General features: G+C 39.1%; 1 protein-coding gene across 1 annotated transcript; it reads right to left on the bottom strand.

The window, feature by feature from the left end:
- Positions 1 to 522: 522 nt before the first annotated feature.
- Positions 523 to 17993, bottom strand: FCER1A (Fc epsilon receptor Ia). Its single transcript, XM_069062823.1, has 5 exons — positions 17830 to 17993; positions 16963 to 16983; positions 12987 to 13244; positions 5347 to 5601; positions 523 to 1555 (listed from the first exon to the last, which is right to left on the bottom strand). Exons 1-5 carry the CDS (start codon positions 17990 to 17992, stop codon positions 1251 to 1253), a joined length of 1002 nt encoding a protein of 333 aa, XP_068918924.1. The 5' UTR covers position 17993; the 3' UTR covers positions 523 to 1250.
- Positions 17994 to 19194: the final 1201 nt, after the last annotated feature.

The raw sequence follows: 19194 nt of genomic DNA, 5'->3' as shown, positions 1-19194 counted from the left end.
GAGTCAGGCAGACTTAGGTTTAGATATGGCCTCACACTTTTACTAGATGTGTGACCCTGGTGAAGTAACTTAATTGTTTGTCTCAGTTTCCACATCTGTAAAATGAACTATAGAAGGAAATGGCAAACCATTCCAGTATCTTTGCCAAAAAAAAAAAAACCCAAATGGGGTCAAGATAAGTCAGGCCCGATTGAAATGACTGGACAACATCTAGAAGAGTTACTGCCAATGATAGATAAATAGCAGGATTGTGGAAGGGGAAAATTTCATTGTAAGGTCCCACAGAAGCCTCATCTCCCACCAGGGTTAAGGATGAGAGGTGATGGCACAGAAGGAAAAGTGGTAACATATTGACAGTAGAAAAAGGCTCTTGGGGGGCGGCTAGGTGGTGCAGTGAATAGAGCAGCGACCCTGGAGTCAGGAGGACCTGAGTTCAAATCTGGCCTCAGAAACTTAACACAAAATCTAGCCATGTGACCTTGGGCAAGTCACTTAACCCTAATTGCCCTCCAAAAAGCAAAAAAAAAGACTCTTGTAATTTTTTTTTAGTCCTACCCTCCTATTTTACAGGCAAAGAAAATGAGAACCATGGGGAGAAATGTTCACACAATTGGTAAGTGGTAGAGCTGTAAATAGAACCCAGGTCTCTTGAATTCCAATGCAGTGCTTGATTCTCTCCAAAGTCATATGCTTTTTTGGGTGGTTACTGCTTCTTTTCCTTCTGTTGTGCTCCTATAATAGTCAAAGGAGAGCAGCTATTCAAATAACTGAACTTTATTACTTCAGAACCTTCATAGCTAATAAATCTTTTTCTCTTTCTGCCATGTCAGCTACTATAAACTCAAAATGTGCAACACACATAAGAACTCAGAGAGAAATATCACTACTTTACATGAAAACATTCGCCCTAGCACAGCCATGTAACATTTTAGTTCACTTTAGCCAGTGATGCCCATGCTTTTCTGCACAATCAGCCTCTGGAGCTAGGGGAAAGAGGAGGACACTGTCTACTGACTGAGATCAAGTGCAAAAAGGAAGGAAGGTGGGTAAAAGGGAAGACCGGGAAGGTTCTCTGGGTATATGTGTTAAGAACAAGGATAAAGGAGGAAGAGTATAGACAAAGAAAGAGACAGATAATATTAGAACTGAGAGGGACTTTAAAAATTATTACTGTGATTTCTTCATTGTACCGATGAAGAAAGTGACTCCTGGAGCCACATGTGTGTTCTGTGGTCTTGAAGCTCTGTGGTTTATGCTGTCACATCAGATATCACTGAGAGGGGCATCAGGCCGGGCTCAGGATCAGGATCAGAAACATACTCCGGTTCGGGTTCAAATTCAGGTTCAGGATCGAGAACAGCCTCATCATCACACTGAGTCTTAGACTCAACCTCAGTATCAGCCTTTGCAAGGCTGTCAATTTTGGATGCCAATTTTCTGTCCTTTTCAATGAGGACATGGAGTTGCTTCTGTGTCAAAACAAACAGGGCCGTATCCACAACAAATAGGAGTCCCGCCATCAGAGGGACTAGGAATTGCATATAGCTGATAGGACCTGCAGAAAATTTGAGACACACAGACAATGAAACAATTCCCTAGCCTGAAAATAAAAATCTGGAAATGATAATTGAATGAGACTCTGATCTTTCTGTCCCTTATTTTTAGTTCTACATGGTCTTAAGATGAGTAAGAGGAATGAAGAGCAGGGAGGAGGCACTCATGATGTTTGGGAGGTAATACAGATTCTCTTCTCTGTATAAACTAGTCACTTTTTAAACAAAAAATTGAGAACCTGGTCTGACAATAATTAATACGTCAACAAAAAATTATTAAGACCTATTATGCTAGGCACCGTCCTAAGCCCTGGGAATGAAAAGACTGAAGTGAATCATCTCCTTCCCTTGAGGAAGGAGAGAATCTCTATCAGGAGAGAAGAGGTGGAAGAAGGTACTAACATCTAGTGAGACCAGAAAAAGCCCCATGCCAAAGATATGACTCAAGTATAGTCTTGGATTCTACAGGGCAGAGGAGCACATTCAAGACATATGAGAAAGCTAGTACAAAGGCATGGAGAGGAAGAACACAAAACAAAAAGCAAGTTGAGTTGACTGAAGAAAGCAGGAAGTGGAGTAATGTAGGGAAAATTGTGGGGGTGAAGTAATAAATGACACTAAATGCCAAAGGGAGGAGTCTATATTTGGTCCTAGAAATAATAGGGAGCCATAAGAATTTATTGAGTAAATAAGTGAAATGTCCCAATTTGTGATTGAAGAAAAATCACTCAGGAAGGGTGGGGAGAGATTGGATTACACAGAGATAAGGGAGTAATCTGGGTGAGAGATACCTGAATTAGGGTGAGTTAGTAGAGAGAGAGGGATATATATATATATATATATATATATATATATATATATATATATATATATATATATACATATATATATATATGAGATGTTGTGGATAGAAATGATAAGATTTGGCAACTACACATTAAAGAAGCAAGGATTTTACAGGTTGCATATTTGGATGACTAGAAAGATGTTGATACCTTCAAAAGAAAATTTAAAGTTGGAAGAAGAGGATTGGATTTGTAGAAACATTTGAGTTCCAATTTGGGCATGTTGAATTTAAGATATTTGATGGATGTTTAGTTTGGAATATCCAATAGGCAGTTAATAATCCCTAGATGGAGTTCAGTATAGACAACAGGGCTGAACATATCAATCTAGGATTCATTTACCTAGAAATAACAATTAAATCTATGGAAGTTTATGAGATCATTCAAAGAGAGATTGCAGAGGAAGAAAAGAATGGGGTTTAGAGTATATTAGATCATTGAAATATAGCTAGGAGGCATGATGAAGTACACTGAAGTACATAGGGGTTGCATGATATGGATATAACAATCCAGTAAAAAGGAGACTGAAAAGTAGCAGGAAGGGGGAAAAAGACAATAATGTCACAGTATTAAGAAAGGAGAATATATTCACATGAAAAAGGATGGTCAATAGTGTCAATTGATTTGGAAGGGTGAAGAAGAATGGGGAATAAGAAAAGGTCATCAGACCTGACAATTAAGTGGTCATTGATATCTTTCAATAGAGTATCTTCACTTGAGACAATGATTGAAGCCAAATTGAAAGGGGCTGAGAAATAAGTGAAAGGAAAGGAAGTGGAGGTATCAAGTTTAGATGATTTTCTCATGTAGTTTAGCTGAGAAGGGGGAAAAAGCTACAGAAAGAATAGCTAGAGGATATGGTGGCATCTTATAAAGGACTTTAAGAATGGGTAAGACAGGTACATTTGTAGATATTGGGGAAGAAATATATAAATAAAGAGAGACAAGTTCGGAGAGAAGGAGCATAGCAATGATAACAGCTAACATTCAGATAGCAAGTGCTTTATATATCTCATTTGATCTTCAAAATAGCCCCATGATGTAGATATTCTCATCCTAAGTGAACAGATGATTGGGAAAGAGAGTAAGTGACTTTCCTGAAGTCACACAGGTAGTAAGTGTCTGGAGACAGGATTTGAACTCAAGTAATTCCTACTCCAAGTCCCACATTCTATCCACTGTGCCAATTAGCTGCCTCAATTGTGGATGTAGTTTGTTGGGGAAAATGGAAGGGAATAGGATTAAGGACAACTGTGGCAGTGTTAGCTTTTGCAAGGGGGAGGATCTATCTGATCATGAGAGACAGGTAGTAAAAGAGGAGAGAATTGTGGGGGAAAGGTGAAGTCAATGGGATCCAGGTTATGCGGTGAAGGAGAGGAGAGAGCTCACAATGAATGTGCCTTCTATTTTTTTTTGGTAAAATACAAGTAAGTTACTCATAAGAGGTTTTAGGATAGAAGAAAAAGTTTGGAATGTCCACTCAGGCCACTAATAAAGAGAATAAATTAGGGTTCAGCTTTGTTACAAAGGCCCAATAAAGATTAGATAGCAAATTCATAGCAGACCCAGTCAACTCAGTTGTGTGACTTGATCTGGCACTAGCCAGCAACATGCTAAGTAGGGGAAGAGAAGAAAGATGAGGAGAGTAACCTAGGGCTGATGTTTGGCAAGGTATGAGTATCAAAAGGAGTAGAAGCAAGGAATGGAGAATAAATGATTGAGTGGCACTGAAATGCTTAACTTAAGAGTCAAGATCCAGAAGGGATGAAAGTAAAGCTAGTGCAGGAATGATGACTTTGGAAAGAACTAATAAATATAAGGTTTGAAAGTTATGGTAAGGATGAAAAATAATCAAAGTTTAGGAAGAGTAAATCCTGGGGAAAGATGTGCTAAGTGTAGGTTGTATTTTTATAAAGGAATTTCAGAGTTCTTGATCATGGAAGTGGAACTTGTAGGAGCTATGGCAAGATCAAAGGTGTGACCATTCCTTAATGTGGCTGATAAGGACTAGACAAAGTCTACTCCAACAAATCTAACAAACAAATCTAACATATATTTATTAAGGGGATTTATTCTGTTAAGTTTGGATTTAGTCAAAGGTCTGCACTTTTGAGGATCTAGAGGTCTGCCTGTGGCCTCAAGGTTACAGGTTCCCCACCCCAGAACTAGAGGAATAGATCATGAGAACTGAGTGGACAAAGGGGTATTTTTAAGTGACATTGAAAGTACATTTCTTTTCTTGTAATTATGACTATCCCACATAATCTGAGCTACATGGCTTCCAAACTGACCACTACCAACCTAAAGGGTTTTTACAAGATATGTTAGGAGCAAAATATTTGTTTCCCTAAGAGTCTAAGATCTAAAGAAGAAATGAGAAGAGGAAATGGGATGGGACCACTTAAAACAAGGAATGATCAGGGTATTTAAAGTGAATTAATTATTAATTGACCTATTGATAGATTAATCAACAAATGACTTAGCCAAATATTTACTGGGTATTCACTGTTTTTAAAATAGGAAGGTTAGTGTAGGTGACCATTAAGTTAGTTTCTAGCTCTAGCATGTGTGTTAGATTTTACATACAAGGCACTAATTAGTCTTAAAAAGCCTTGAAAATGGTATGGATGAGGTCCACAAAACAGATCGGAGTAATCCCCAAAATGTTAGGTATAGTTTCCCAGGACTCCTTTAGTTTTCTCAGAAAATGTAACAAAGGTAAATTTTCCCATAGATCATGGAATTAACACTAATTGTCTTCTGGTAGAAGCCTGCTTTACTTCCTTTCCATCCTCTGTCTCCATTGACACCCCACTTTTCCCACCCAAAAAGATGGCTTCCAATGTTAATTCAGACCTTCTACTCCCTGAAGTGTGAAATACCATTCCAAGTCCTTTAGTAACTATTCTGGACCCTAATGATAAAGTGTTCCTTAGCTTGATCCTTACCTTTGAAACCAATATATAGAGGCTTTGAGGTGTAGTGTATCCTCCATAGGATGCCTGTGCAGTGGTAGAAGCCTCTGTTGTTTCTTGTGGTATTAGGAATGAAGAAGTTGTGGTTCTCATACCAGTATTTGAGGGCTTTCTTATTATGGTAGAAAGTCACCTTGTAGACAGTTCGGTTCTTCCAACCATGGCAACTCAGAAGTAGGGGTTCTCCCTCTCGTATGATCATAAGTGAAGGTTGGAGGAGCAGCCAATCTGAAAGTGGCAAAAAAAAACAGAACAAAACAAATTTCAGGGTTTTTTTTTTAGCTTTGACATTCTCTCCCTCTGCCCACAGCACTGGAAGAATGGAGAGGTGGGAAGACATAGGAGATGCAGTAGGATCTTTGATTTTTCTTCCAGAGATTCATCTAGACCAGGAATTTTAAAACTCTTTATTATCCTAGATCTTTTTTTTGACAGTGTGGTGAAGCCTAGGCACCTGTCCTATTAAACCCCCCCCCAAGAAATTTTTAAAAAATTATTACTACTAAAAAACTCTGATCTCCGGATTCTTCAGTCTTGAGTCAGGACTAATACATTGAACCATTTTTAATTGTTTCTCCCCCAGCCTAAGCTACAGATTATTCAAACACAATAAGCCCTCAGGAATCCTAACTTGTGGGAAAGTCTAGTCTATCCTTTTCTATTCGTCCATGAGTATTTCATAGTTTTTTCTCTTCAACCTTTCTATAGTTCATTCAAAGCACAAGCCCATGACTAGAGAACTATGAACACTGGGACTTACTTTACTTGTAAGCACCAATACATGTTGTACTTCCAACCCAAATCTCACAGCCATCATTGTGAGAAGTAATCACTGTGGAGATATGACCCAGAATTTGCTCTCAGGGTGCTGGAATCCCTGCTTCCTCAGAAATCACAGTTACCAAAGACCCAGAAAATAAAGTTTTCATCACCAAAGTTCAGTTCTTGGAATTGTCAAATGGTTCAATATCAGAAATGGATATACTTTTCAGTAGAAATGACATTAGAGAATATTACCATCTGTTTTGCCATTGCACCATATGTACCATGGGACCTTTCCATATGATTTGCTGTTGAAACCTTCTGTTTGTATCATTCCCTTTAGAATGTGAGTTCCTTTCACTATCTGACAAAAACTTTTGGGAAAATTTGAAAACAATATGGCAGAAGCTGGGTATAGATATATAGTATCTTATACCACAGAGCAGGAGAAAGTCAAAATGGGTAAATGGTTTAGACATAAGCAAATTAGGAGAGCAAGGAATAGTTTACCTGTCAGATCTATGAAGAAGGGAGGAATCTGTGACCAATCAAGATATAGATAGCATTATGAAATGTAAAATGGATAGTTTTGATAACATTGAATTAAAAAGTTTTTACACAAGCAAAACTAATGCAAAATATTAGGAGGAAAGCAGAAAGCTGGGAAACAATCTTTATAGCAAATATCTTTGCTAAAGGCCTCATGTTTCAAATATATAGAGAATTGCATCAAGTTTGTAAGAATATAAGTCATTTGATAATTGGTCAAATAATATAATCAAGCAGTTTTCAGATGAAGAAATCAAAGTTTTCTATAGTCATATAAATAAATACTCTAAATCAGTATTGATTAGAGAAACTCAAATTAAAACAACTCTGAGGTACCATCTCATACTTATCAGGTTGGTTAATATGACAGAAAAGGAAAATGATGAATGGTGAAGAGTATGTGGGAAAATTGGTGCACTAATGCACTATTGGTGCACTAATGCACTATTGGTGGAGTTGTAAACTGATTCAGTAGTTCTGGAGAGCAATTTGGTTCTATGCCCAAAGGGCAAACTATGCATCCCAAAAGTATGTATCCCAAAGAGATCACAAAAAGGGGAAAAGAACCTACATGAACAAAAATATTTATAACAACTCTTTTTGTGGTGGCAAAGAATTGGAAATTGAGGGGATGCCCATCAACTGGGAATGACTAAACAAGCTGTTGTATATGAATTTAATATAATACTATTAGTGTTATAAGAAATGATCAGCAGACAGATTTCAGAAAAACTTGGAAAGCCTTATATGAATTGATGCTGAATGAAGGGAACAGAACCACAGAAACATCATACACAGTATCAGCAACATTGTATGATCAACAATGAATGACTTAGCTCCTCTCAGCAATACAATGATCCAAGATAATTCCAAAAGATTCATGATGGAAAATGCTATCCACATCTAGAGAAAGAACTGATAGAGTCTGAATGCAGATTGAAGCATACTACTTTCAATTTTTTGTGGTTCTCTTCTCTTGGCTTGCTTCTTCTTTTACAACATGACTAATATGGGAATATGTTTTACATCATTGCATATACATAACCTACTTAAATTGCTAACCATCTTAGGGAGAGGGGGAGATAATTTAGAACTCAAAATTTAAAAAAATGAAGGCTAAAAATTGTCTTTACATGTAATTGAGAAAACCCCCCAAAATACTATTAAAGAGAATGTGGATTCCTTGGGAGCAAGATTGTCTCACTTATCTATTTGTATCCTTAGTGCTTGTGACTGTGCTTTGCTTATAGTAATTAATTAATGCTTTTTCATTCATTCATTCATCCACCCATTCCTACATTTGTAGGGCAATGGATGGGAATACAAGGATGAGTTTTATTATATAAGTTCCTTAAGAGCAAGGAAGAGAAGGGAAGGGAAGGGAAGGGAAGGGAAGGGAAGGGAAGGGAAGGGAAAGGAAAGGAAGGGAAAATCCTTCACTGCCCTGGTTGCTGTTTTCTGGGCAATCATCAGTTTATCCAGTTACTTCCCAAAGTAGGAAGCTCAGAACCAAACAGAGGAGATTACAATGGGATTATCAATATTATCAATTATCTGAGGCAGGGAACTATATCTTTTTTAATGCAACCTGTTTTAATAGTCATACTGTGGTTATTGAGATTAGTGAGATTATTTTATTGATGTAGATTAAAATTGCAGTCTCCTCCCCAAACCCCAGGATCTTTTCTTTCCTTTTAAATTTATTTATTTAATTTTAGTTTTCAACATTCATTTCCACAAGATTTTGAGTTACAAATTTTTCTCCCCATCTTTTCCCTACCCCCAACCCCAAAATTGTGGGCCTGCTGAATACACCTTCGCCCAATCTGTTCTCTCTTATATCCTCCCTCATTCTTCCCTAACTTTCTAGTGGGGCAAGATGGATTTCTATACCCCAGTGCCTATATATCTTATTTCCCAGTTGCATGTAAAATTTTTTTTTAACATTTGATTTTAAAACTTTGAGTTCCAGATTTTTTCCCTTCTTACCTCCTCACACGCCTGCACTGGGAAAATAAGCAATTCAATATAGGTTGTACATGTGTAGTTACATATAACATTTCCATAGTAGTTATGTTGTGAAAGACTAACTATATTTCCCTCCATCCTATTCTGCCCCCCCCCACTTATTCTATTTTTTCCTTTGACCCTATCCATTTTCAAAAGTGTTTGCTTCTAAATACCCTCTCCCCCAATCTGGTCCCACTTCTATCATCTCCCCTTTTATCCCCTTCTCCCCTATTTTCCTGTAGGGTAAGATACCCAAATGAGTGTGTATGTTATTTCCTCCTTAAGCCAAATTCAATGTGAGTAAGGTTGTCCCATTCCCTTTCACCTTCCTGCTCTTCCCCTCCTTTGTAGCAGTTTTCTCTTGCCTCTTTTATATGAGATAATTTATCCTAATCTATCTCTCCCTTTCTTGTTCTTCCAATAAATTCCTCTCTCACCTCTTAATTTTATTTTTAGATATCATCCCTTCATATTCAACTCATCCTATGCCCTCTGTCTATGTATACATGTACATACATATGCACACACTCACATACATATTTATACACACACACACCCTTCTATACATACATATATATGTATACATATATATTCCCTTCAACTATCCTCATACTGAGAAAAGTCTCATGAGTTACAATTATCATTTTTCCATGTAGGAATGTAAATAGTTCAACTTTAATAAGTTTCTTGTGATTTCTTTTCCCTGTTTACCTTCTCATGCTTCTCTTGCTTCTTTTATTTGAAAGTCAAATTTTCTGTTCAGCTCTGTTTTTTTTCATTAAGAACACTTGAAAGGGGGTGGCCAGGTAGCACAGTGAGTAAGAGCACCGGCTCCAGTGTTGGGATGACCTGGGGATTGAATCTGGGCTCAGATACTTAGCACCACACCCAGAAATAACTGGCTGTGTAACCTTGAGCAAGTTACTTAACCCCGATTGCTTAAAAAAAAAAAGAATACTTGAAAGTCCTCTATTTCATTGAAAGGCTATATTTTCCCCTGAAGCATTATACTAAGTTTTGCTGAGTAGGTAATTTTTTATTTTAATCCTAACTCCTTTGACTTCTGGAATATCAAATTCCAATCCCTTCAGTTCCTTAACGTAGAAGCTGCTAAGTCTTGTATTATCCTGATTGTGTTTCCACAATACTCAAATTGTTTCTTCCTGACTGCTAGCAGTATTTTCTCTCTGACCTGGGAACTCTGGAATTTGGCTATAATATTCCTAGGAGAGATTTCTTTTTGGGATCTTTTTTAAGAGGTGATCTGTGAATTTTTTCAATTTCTATTTTGCCCTCAGGTTCTAGAATATCAGGGCAATTTTGCTTGATAATTTCTTGAAAGATGTTGTCTAGGCTCTTTTTTTTATCATGACTTTCAGGTAGTCTAATAATTTTTAAATTCTCTCTCCTGGATCTATTTTCAAGGTCAGTCAGTGGTTTTTCTAATGAAATATTTCACATTGCCTTCTATTTTTCATTTGTTTGGATACTATCTCGATATCTTCTTCATTTTCATTTGTTTTATACTATCTCGATTTCTCATAAAGTCATTAGCTTCCAATTGCTCCAATCTAATTTTGAAGGAGTTATTCTCTTCAGTGAGTTTTTGAAATTCCTTTTCCATTTGGCAAATTTGGCTTTTTAAAGCATTCTTCTCCTCATTGGCTTTTTGGGCCACTTTTGCCATTTGAGTTAGTCTATTTTTTAAGGTTCTATTTTCTTCAGTGTATTTTTGGGTCTCCTTTAGCAGACTGTTGACTCGCTTTTCATGATTTTCTTGCATCATTCTCATTTCTCTTCCGAATTTTTCCTCCACCTCTCTTACTTGATTTTCAAAATCCTTCTTGAGCTCCTCCATAGCCTGTAACCAATTCATATTTTTCTTGGAAGCTTTTTCTTGAAAGCAAGACTTCTGACTTTGTTGTCTTCCTCCCATTCCATGCTTTGATCCTTTTTGCTGCTGCTAGACCTATTAGGAGGGTGCCCTCTCTACAGCCCCACAGGCTCTGGTACACTGGCCACACATCTTAGGACAACCACCCAAGAGTATGATCCAGATCCAAGCAGGTTAAAGCAAGAGCAATTACCCTCTGAATGATCGCTTGGTCCCCCTGTGATCTGCCGGCCAGGAGCTCTGGAGGCAGCCATGCAGCAGCAACTGCAGGTACCATGCCTCCACCACCTCTCACCCTGGGGGAAGTGGCTGAACCATGCTCTTCCATCCCCCTGTTCCAACAGAGTTCCTCACTGACCTTTTACTTTCTCCTTGGCATTTATGAGTTGAGAAGTCTGGAAACTATCACAGCTACTGGTAATTCAGTTTTCTGAAGTCTGCTCCAACTGCTGCTGTTTGGGCCTGCCCTGGGCCCAGAACTGCATGGCTCATGTGGGACTGCACTGGTCTCCCAGCCCGGTGCAACAGACCCTTCCTGTTGACCTTCTAGGCTGCTTTCAATGGGAGATTTGGTTCTCTCTGTCACTCTGTCGGTGCTGTAGCTCTAAAATTTGTTTAGAGTCATTTTTTTACATGTATTGGAAGTGATTGGAGTGGGAGCTCATGCCAAGTTCATGCTTCTACTCTGCCATCTTGGCTCCGCCCCTGGGATTTTTTCTAAATACACACACACACACACACACACACACACACACACACACACACGAGTAGTCATGTCTTTTTTCTCTTGTACTTTTAGAGTTGAGTTTTTAATCCAACTCTGAGGATTTACATTTATTCCTATTGAATTTGATCATAGTACAGGAGAGGATTATAGAGTTGGAATTGGAAGGAACATCTGAAGTCATCTAGGCCAACACCCTCATCTTCCAGATGAGGAAACCAAAGTGTAGAGAGGCTATCACTTTACTAAGAGTATGCAGGTAATAAGCATCAAGGCAGGATTTAAAATGAGATCCTCTAACTCAAACCAGAGAGCTTTTACTTACACCGTTCTGATTGTCCAGGCTTTAAGTCTATCAATATTTTTTGGATCTTAATTTTAACTAATGTATTAGCTATCTTTCCAGGTAGGTGCCATCTGCAAATTTGATAAGCTTTCCATCTGGACCTTTAACAAAGTCTGTGATAAATGCTAGCCTCAGTTTCCTCACCTGAAATATGGAAATAATAATAGTACCTACCTCATAGAATAATTAAGTATCAAATGAGATAATATATACAAAGCACTTTGTAAATCTTAAAGCACTATATAAGTGATATTTCTCCTCCTTCTTCTACTCTTATTACATGGAGGCAATCTTTCCAAATTCATGCTTATAATGTGCCAGGCACTCTTGCGATCAATTGACCAGTCAACCAGTTCCTAATCTACCTAATAGTATTATTATTGCACATATCTCTTTGCTTTTTCCACAAAAATAGCATGAGGTGGGTTGTAATGTGTGTTATTAAAATCTTTATGAACTCTATAGAAAGGATTTAATTGCTCAACCAGCCTTTTAACTTTGTCAAAAAATGAAATGAGGTTAGTTGAGCATGATCCATTCTAGATAAAGATATGTTGACAACTACCCTAGGTACTCCTGCTCCAAGCTCCCTCCTAACACAGTTAAGAGGCCCCAGCTCAGACTGGCAACCTGTCTATGATTGAAGTAATTTGAGACACATGACTTTAACTTAACCCCTTTGCCAGTTCCCCAATATGAACCCTACTATCAAGGAAAGTTGATACCATGAATCAAACCACTCCTAAGTCTTACACAGAGAAAAGATGGTGGTAATAGAGAACTATCCAGTATGACAAACCAAAAAGACCTCATCCAGGCAGTCAGGCAGAAGGAACCATTGAAAGGGTACTCTTCCCTTTTTCCTTAGCCTCTCCACTGACTTCCTGGACACCATGGAGGGCAGTCAGGTAGGAAAAATGACATGGCTATTCATTCCATTTGGATAAGCTGCAAGTCAACAGCTATAAGACTTCTGGTAATTTCAGGATCACAAGGCATTGCCATCTATCCTGCGACAATGCCCTATAGACCCGTGGTCACTGTACTATCTGATTTACTGATGCACTTTAAGGACCCCTGAACCTTGACATTAACCCAAATGATTAATATTTAGAACATTCAGGCCTGTCCAACTTTCCTGCAATGTTCTTATTTTATATGTCTTGTCTTTCCTGATTTGAATGTGAACTCCTTGATAGCAGAATCCATCATGTTTGTTTTTGATTTGTGTATCCAACACTTAGCACAGTGCTTAACACACATTAACAAATTGAAGAATGCTTTTTCACTCAACCTTTGCCCCAGATCTCCCTAGGTCCAACACTTACCACTGTAGACTCCTAGGTACACAGGGTCACTGATGACAGAATCTTTAGTCTGGCACCTATATTCTCCACTGTCGTTGATGGTGGCAAAGGTGATGCTAAAGCTGGAAGTTTGAACTGGGGTGCTGGAACCATTGTGAAACCACTGGGTCTGGTTGCTATGTGAGGTGTCAGATCCCTCACAGTGAAGAGTAACATTATCTGTCCTTAAAATTCTGGTCCATGGCGGATTCAAGGACAGTAAAGCCTTTGAAGCATCCTCTACTGGTCAGAGAGTAGAAAGAAAGGCAAAAAAAGAATACTTGAAAAGATGTTCAGTTTAAGAAACTCAGACATTCAAAAGTCCACTTAACATTTAATGAATTGTCTTGACTTGCTTTGAGGCCCTGATGTTCTGGGAACTGAAGGGACACCCAGAGGGAGAGGAATCCCTGCCTTCTTAACACTCCTACCAAATCTAATAACCCGTTCTCTGTTGTTATCCTTCTTGACCTCTCTGTAGCCTCTAATGCTGTCAATTACCCATTTCTCTTGATATTTTTTTCTAGGGGTTCTTTTTGTGTGAGAATGCTTTCTCTTGGTTCTCCTCCACCCTGTCTAACTATTCCTTAGTCTCTTTTGCTGGATTTCATGCACACTAGAGGTCAGGAATGTGCAGCCTTGAGGTCACATGCAACCCTCTAGGCCCTCAAGTGTGGCCCTTTGACTGAATCCAAACAGATTCCCCACCCCTGAGATAGAATCTTCCCTCCCACTCCTACTCCATGGAAAAAATAGTGGCAAAGTGTCCTCCCTCATCTTAGTTCAACTACTGGATATATGAAGTGTCTGACTTTCTAAGCTTGAGCCACAGCAACAATTCTCAGAGATTTAAGGTATAAGAGTAATCACATAGCCTGTTCTTCTTCTAATAGCAAAGATACAGCACCTCAGCTAATGATTCTAGCCAGGTCCTGGAAATGGGGAGAAACTTCAAAACTTCATGACAATCTATGGAATCATATATGGACAGTGGAACATTGACCAAGTATGGACCATTCACCACCAGCAGAGGGCCACACTAAGTAGAAACTACACACCACACCCATAGGAATGGCAGAGACTAGACATTTAGCAGAGTCTATGTAATGGGAGACCAATGGGGAACAAAGTTAATAGAAATAACACCAAGACATCATTAGGGTGATTCTGCAGAATCAGGGCTTCAGTTTTCCTTCCATAAGAGAGACTTGACTACATGAGCTCCCTACATAAGAGCTTCTTCTCATATTCATTATGTTTGATTACTTGTCCTACTGGTGTGTGTGTGTGTGTGTGTGTGTGTGTGTGTTGGAAAGTATATCCACATTTCTGTGGAAAAGATGCATTGCTATTGTATGACATAGCACTTTTTATCAAGTGCCTTTGCTTCAAAACAATTGTGTATTTGGGTGACCAGAAAAAAAAAAAAGACTAATCATACTGGTGTGGCTTCATGAACTATGTTTTGAATTGAACTTACAAAGAACCTTGAACTTGGGGTAGCCTTGTAGGGGGGACCCATTGTGAGAGGTGGGGTTTACCCTCAAGGTTTTACATCTGTTTTTGAGACTGAGGAATACAGTGGAGTGAAATAAAAATTTTAGAGGGGAAATACAGAGAGGAAAATCCTAGGATGAAGGCAAACTCAGAGAGAGAGAGCTATCCTGAGAGTGGTTCTACCCTCCTTACACCTAACAAGGTATATTAAGAGCCTCCAAATGCAGAAAGTAAAAATATAACAGGAAAAAGAAAAGCAAGAGAATCCCTTCTAGAGTTGTTATAGGAAAAACCTTGAAGACCAACTTGCCAGTCTATAAATCTGGGCATACCTGAGGAACTTAGCATTTTCTTCTTACCTTTTCCCAACCCTCCTGTGGGCCTACAGTGACCCTGTGACACCCAAGGCTGTGGCAATTTTAGGCAACAACTTGTAGAATTAACTCCCTGACTGTATGTATGTGTGGGTGTGTGTATAAGAAGCTCAAGATTCACGCTACTAGGACAGGTGAAGGTTCTATCACTATAGATGCTTTGACCCTTAACACCCTTCCTCACACACAGCTTGAACTGTCCTAGAGCAAACATGCACCTCTCTGTGACAGAGGCAACAGGAAACACCTGATCTTCAGAGTGACCCTCTTGCCAATGTCTTAGTGAGAACCCCACTACCATGTTGATTGAGTTCCATAAATCAAATCAGTCCTAATTCTTACAAAGAAGAAAAGGGGGTAGATGTGAAGAACTGTCTAGAATGGAGAAAAGAAAATGAGGAAAGGAGACCCAAAATATACCACTGATTAAGAACTATTTTAACATAGTATAGGAAGAAATAAATGGAATACAGGAATGAGAGAAAGGACATACACACACATACATATGGTATATGTAAATATTTTAATTTATATAAAATATCAATATTTATACAGATATATTTGGTATATACATGTATGTATATATGCATATATATGTATACACACATATATGCATATATATGTATACATACATACATACACATATATAGATATATTTCTGTCTATCCATCTATACACACACACATCCTTTTTTAACTCTGTTGCTATTACCTGGCAGGTACCTCATTCAGGCAGCAGTGGGAAAGGGTGATCTTGCCCTTTATCTCAGCACCCCCGCCCCAACTCCCCATACCCCATGAAAGGTAACCAGGTGAGAAGAATGATATGGATCTTCCTAGCACTTGAATGAGCCAAGAGTCAACCACTATAAAGCTTCTGGTGAGATAAGAATCAGCAGTTGTTACTATCTGCTCTACCAAGTGCCCTAGAACCCTGGACTCTATTATCCGACTTGTTGACTCATCCTAAAAGCCCTTGTACTTTGCCATCCATATCACTGCTGCATTCTTAAAACTTTTATTATATATTCTGTAACACTTCTCTCTCCTATTAAGAGCATGAGCTCCTGGAGGGAAGAGACAATTTTTTTTTAACTTGTATACCCCAAATGTAGTACACATTAAGTACTTCAAATGCTTTTTTCATTCATTCTTACCTTCCTGGACCCTTGTTCCAAATCTCCCTAGGTCAAATACTTACCAGTGTAGACTTCTAGATATATAGGGTCACTCAAGGCAGAACTACCAGTCTGTTGTTGATATTCTCCAGTGTCACTTATGGTAGCAAAAGTGATACTGAAACTGAGAGTTTGGAATTGTTTGCTGGAACCATTGTGGACCCAGATGCTGTGTCTCTAACAGCAAAGGGTCATGTTCTCTCCCCTGGAAACTCCCCATGGGGGATTCAGGGAGAATATAGCCCTTGAAACCTTCCCTTCTTGCCTTTTCTTGTCTTGATTTCTCTTATAACCCAGGCTCTTCACATTGATTTATACTTATTCGTAGTCTCAACTTTAAACATTTTCCTTGTAATTAATCTTGCCTTCCTCTATCAGACTAGGAGTCCTAGGAAGACAAAGATTCTCTTACCCCCTCTGGATCTCCAATGCCCAGGATATCAGAGTCTCAAAGAGAGACAGGACTGCTTGGCTGTCAGAGGGACTTTTGAATTATCTGCATTTCTGAGTTTTGACAACTTTATAAATGTCCTTTTCTTTGCCTCTCTTTCTACTCTGAGACCCTTAGATGCCGTTTCAAGGACTGTAGTCTCCCTGAATCCTTCATGGAGAAGAACACGATATAACAAGGAGTGGGAAGCAGGTGGGTGAGCATGTTTCCGAGGGCAGAAATCACAAAAAAAGCAGAGATAGTGAGATTCTAACATTTACTTTGTGACTGCAATTAAATCATCTAGCCTCTCTGAATCTCAGTTTCCTAGTAATGCATGCCCCACTCATCTTGGAGGGTTGTTGTGAGGAAAGTATTTTGCAAACCTTAAATGACTATAGAAATTGAAACTGTTGTTATTATTATGAAACAAGAGACAAGAGGTAGAGGAGCCAAAGGGAAGATATCAGGAATACTTACCTGTAGACCTTCCACTTAAAGCTGTAAGAGACCAGAGAGGAATGATCAGGTCCAAGTGAGAAAGGAATACCCAGGGGTCAGGTCATTGTCAGGATAGGAACTGGAGTATGTGGGGAAGGTAGCCAGGATTCTAGAGGACAAGAGTCCCAGTGAGCCCTTTTTGCCCTGTGCCTATCCCTACCCGGTACTGTCAGAAATACATGGTTATCTTCTCTGGCCAGGAGCTGAAGAATATTCTGAATGCTGGGACTCCAATATCTTCCTCTTTCCTTTAATCATACTTAATCAGAGGTGCAACCCCAATCCAAGACAGACCTCTGAACTTTCATTAAAGACTTTGGTCAAGGAAAGTTTTGAGTGCCTCCTTTCAAAAGCAAACCACAGCCTTCTTTCAATTTACTGATGTTGGAGCATTTCTTTGCAAGCCCTTGGCTCTAAGGATTCTACACAAATGTGGCCAAAGCCTGAGATTTCTGAGAAGTCAGGGCTGGGGAAATCTCTCACCTGAATTCCTTCTATCCATAAAACGGTCAATGTTCTCCTGGGATTTACACCAAAAGATGCCATCTCTTTAAAAGAACTTCCTTCCTCCCTCATCCAACACTGCTTCAGCAGAGACATTTTAAATCAGTAAGGAATTAGGGCTGTCAGATTCCTAAGTTCAGATCTTCATTAAGCTCATCTCAGACTTGTTTCTTCTGCCTTCTAGTCAGTCCCCAAATCAGATCCATAGGCACAGGGAGAGATCTGAGCTCCCTAGGAAAGATCCTTAACACACTATCCCTACTTGGGCATCTGTATTAGTAAAAGATCCATTTCTATATTTCTATCCTTCCATCTCAGCATTTCTCAGGTCCCTCTACTTACCCCATAGTAGCAGAGTTACCCAAAGTAATTTGGGGGAGAAACCTTCCATAGGAACATGAACTACTTCAGTAGCCTGTAGTGAGTGAAAAGAGAGGAGGGAACTGTAACCAAGAAGAATATATGAAAAAAGAGGAAGTATGGTACTTTTGATATCAGATCTCATTAGATACTTGGCTTCCTTCCATTTCCAGAGATGATATTCAATAAGATCATGGTTTCATGTATTCACATCAACAAATTCACCTTCTCTCCCCTTTACCCACTTCCCACAAACCCATGTACTTGACAAAAGTTTGATTGAAGGGAGTAACCAGAGCAGTTTCTTGACTAGTAGAAGAGAGCCATGAGATTTGGGGGGTGAGTAATCAGTTAAGGAAGCAACAAATATTTATTGCTTGTTACCCTATGGAGAGGGGGATAGAATATATATTAAGTATCAATTCAAGTAAAAAAAGGAAAAAAAGACATTTACATGTTCAAGGCTCTGAGGGAGACACAAAGATAAAGATACAGTCCCTGAGCTCATTGATCATAGGATTTTGAGCTTGAAGGAATACTAGAGATCATTCTATTCAAAGCCCTGTTTGGATGGCTCAGAGTGAGTGTAAATAGCAATTGTTTTGTCCTGGCCAGAAACTCTGAGGGTCTCTCCCTGCCACACTGATTCTTTTGTGAAGTCAAACTAGGCCATCTTTTGCCTCCATTCTTTAATGACTTTTTAACCTTTAATGACTGAATGGGTGTTGCCTCAGACAAACTGAGACCCGGAAAAGACTTGGATTAAAAAGGTCTTTGTCTCCCACTGAACCCAAGGCCATTGTCATTTGTTCTGACCTATGTCTTGCCACTGGACTCTGATGACTGTGGAGGAGAGAGTGAGACGGATGACTTTGCATAGCTCTGCCTCACTCAGATCCAATTCACTTGCAAGTTGAGACATCTCCCTACTGATATGAGCAAAGGACAAACAACAATAGCAACAATTTTACAGATGAGGAGACTAAAACCCAGAGGTAAAGAGGACTAGTCCAAGGTCATATAGCTTGTAATTAAGAACCAAGATTCAAACCTAAGTCATATGGCTACAGAATCAATGGTCTTGCAGTGGCAGGAACACATTCTAGGGTGGCAGAACTTAAATAAGGTTTTTCTTCAATGTAAACATATGAGAGGGAGGGAAATATGGTGTTCCGTTGCCCCAGAATCCCATTGCCTAGCTGTCCTCCACCTCCCCACTAAAAACCCAGAGTGACCATCACTACTCACTTGACCTCTACCTTCTGAGTGTCAAATTGCCATTATGCCGGTTCTCTAGGGCATGACTTTCTCCTTTTCTGTGTCCTCTGCCTTCCACCTCCTTCCCAC

The sequence above is a fragment of the Petaurus breviceps genome, unplaced genomic scaffold (assembly GCF_028583685.1).
Source record: "Petaurus breviceps papuanus isolate PSGF00001 unplaced genomic scaffold, PetGlider_PUasm1.0 90510, whole genome shotgun sequence".
Taxonomy (NCBI): Eukaryota; Metazoa; Chordata; class Mammalia; order Diprotodontia; family Petauridae; genus Petaurus; species Petaurus breviceps.
Note: the sequence above shows the minus strand (reverse complement) of the source record. Positions and strands in the feature narration are given on the sequence as shown.